This window comes from Rutidosis leptorrhynchoides, unplaced genomic scaffold, assembly GCF_046630445.1.
Source record: "Rutidosis leptorrhynchoides isolate AG116_Rl617_1_P2 unplaced genomic scaffold, CSIRO_AGI_Rlap_v1 contig89, whole genome shotgun sequence".
NCBI classification, from domain to species: domain Eukaryota; kingdom Viridiplantae; phylum Streptophyta; class Magnoliopsida; order Asterales; family Asteraceae; genus Rutidosis; species Rutidosis leptorrhynchoides.
In genome coordinates this window covers 74,751-76,238 of record NW_027266881.1, presented here as the reverse complement: position 1 = coordinate 76,238, position 1,488 = coordinate 74,751, and the positions used below count along the sequence as shown (strand labels likewise).

The 1,488-nt window shown below is 31.0% G+C and overlaps 1 protein-coding gene across 1 annotated transcript; it reads right to left on the bottom strand.

Annotated features, from left to right (window-relative positions):
* Positions 1–1,281: 1,281 nt before the first annotated feature.
* LOC139885237 (uncharacterized) lies at positions 1,282–1,488 on the bottom strand. Its single transcript, XM_071869170.1, has one exon. It carries the CDS (start codon positions 1,486–1,488, stop codon positions 1,282–1,284), a length of 207 nt encoding a protein of 68 aa, XP_071725271.1.

Below are 1,488 nucleotides of genomic sequence, written 5' to 3'. Positions count from 1 at the left end.
TAGGTTATATTCATACATCGACTGTCCAAATATTGATTAAATCTACATTCATGGAAGGTATAGATTCACCTATAAGACTAGCAATATGTGATGATAGAATTCAACATCCACGAGATAGAATAATCGGAATAGTAAATGGTAATTTAGCATACACAAAACTAAAATTTAATGTGTCTCTACAACTAGGAATACCCTTATGCACAGAAAACCTAGATAGATCATTAATAATAGCATATAAATTTTTTAGAAATAATTTAATGGCAAAAGAAGACTACCCATTTACAATAACCTACGAAATAGGATATGCCCTATCAAATAGTCACCATAGTATACAATTTAAAGATAAAGATAAAATTTATTTAGAATTACAGCAAAGGTAGGAACAATAAAAACAACACCGATAAGCTCTATACCTAGAATAGATAATACAATAGTAAAAGAACAAATATTTCGTAGACCAAATATGAGATTAATTAGAGATAATACTAACTACATAGCAGAAGAAGAGTCATCGTCTTCTAAAGATAAAGATATACAAAAACAATTATCAAAATTGAGTAATCACTTACTGTCAATAGAATCTAAGTTAGAACAAACACTTTAGGGACTAAACATTAAGTTTATAAAACTCTTAAGGACTAAGTTATATTTTCTAATAAAAACAAAAAGAAAAAGACAAAATTGGACCACATGATTAGGAAGGAATTAGTGTCTCCGGGTTTCTCATACACGGGAATAGTTTTCCGTGTTCACTTTCTAGAATTAATACATACAATAGTAGTCTACCCAGATAAACTATATCAACAAACATTTACATAGAAAACCAAAATTCATGCCAGAGACACCAACGTTAGTGGAAGCCCACTTGTCCCAAGCTCTGTGTACGAATCCCCAATCCATCTCCACTCCAAAATGAGTTAATCAAAATCTATAATGATGTTTGTTAGGTAGATAATAGAGTGAGTTAGGAGTATTATAGATGATGACGATTAAGAGTGAGTCAGTGAATGGCATTGAAAATAATCCTTCAATATTGTTTTGTTTTGTTTTGTTTGATTTTACAGAAATGGTGGAGTGCATGAAGAAAGTTGCAAAGCTTTGATTAAGGAAACATAAATGATTTATTCCTCAAGGTTAATTACAATCCTTGAAACATGAACATGAAGGAAACTACCTTAAAAACAGAGCATAATATAAAAAAAAAATTAAGCTAGAAGCAACCAGAATTTTAAAGCTAAAAAGAAATATTTAACTATGTTTATTTATTTAATTATTTTTGGGCTAAACGTAGAGATGAAGATGCATGACAACAAGGAATAGAATAAGAAGCAAACCATAGAGAATAGTGTGAACAAAAATGGAAGCTATGCTTGTCTTCATGTTTAGAAAATCAAGAGGCCTTTCTTTTCCGGGTATCTGAACCACCAATCCAGGTTGTAAAAATGCAAACAGAACGGCGGCGATAAGCGGAGCAGCCCAATCATTCAT

What these genes read in the sequence shown, in the direction of transcription:
- LOC139885237 (XM_071869170.1), bottom strand. Translation starts at nt 1,488, where the DNA reads ATGAATGATTGGGCTGCTCCGCTTATCGCCGCCGTTCTGTTTGCATTT.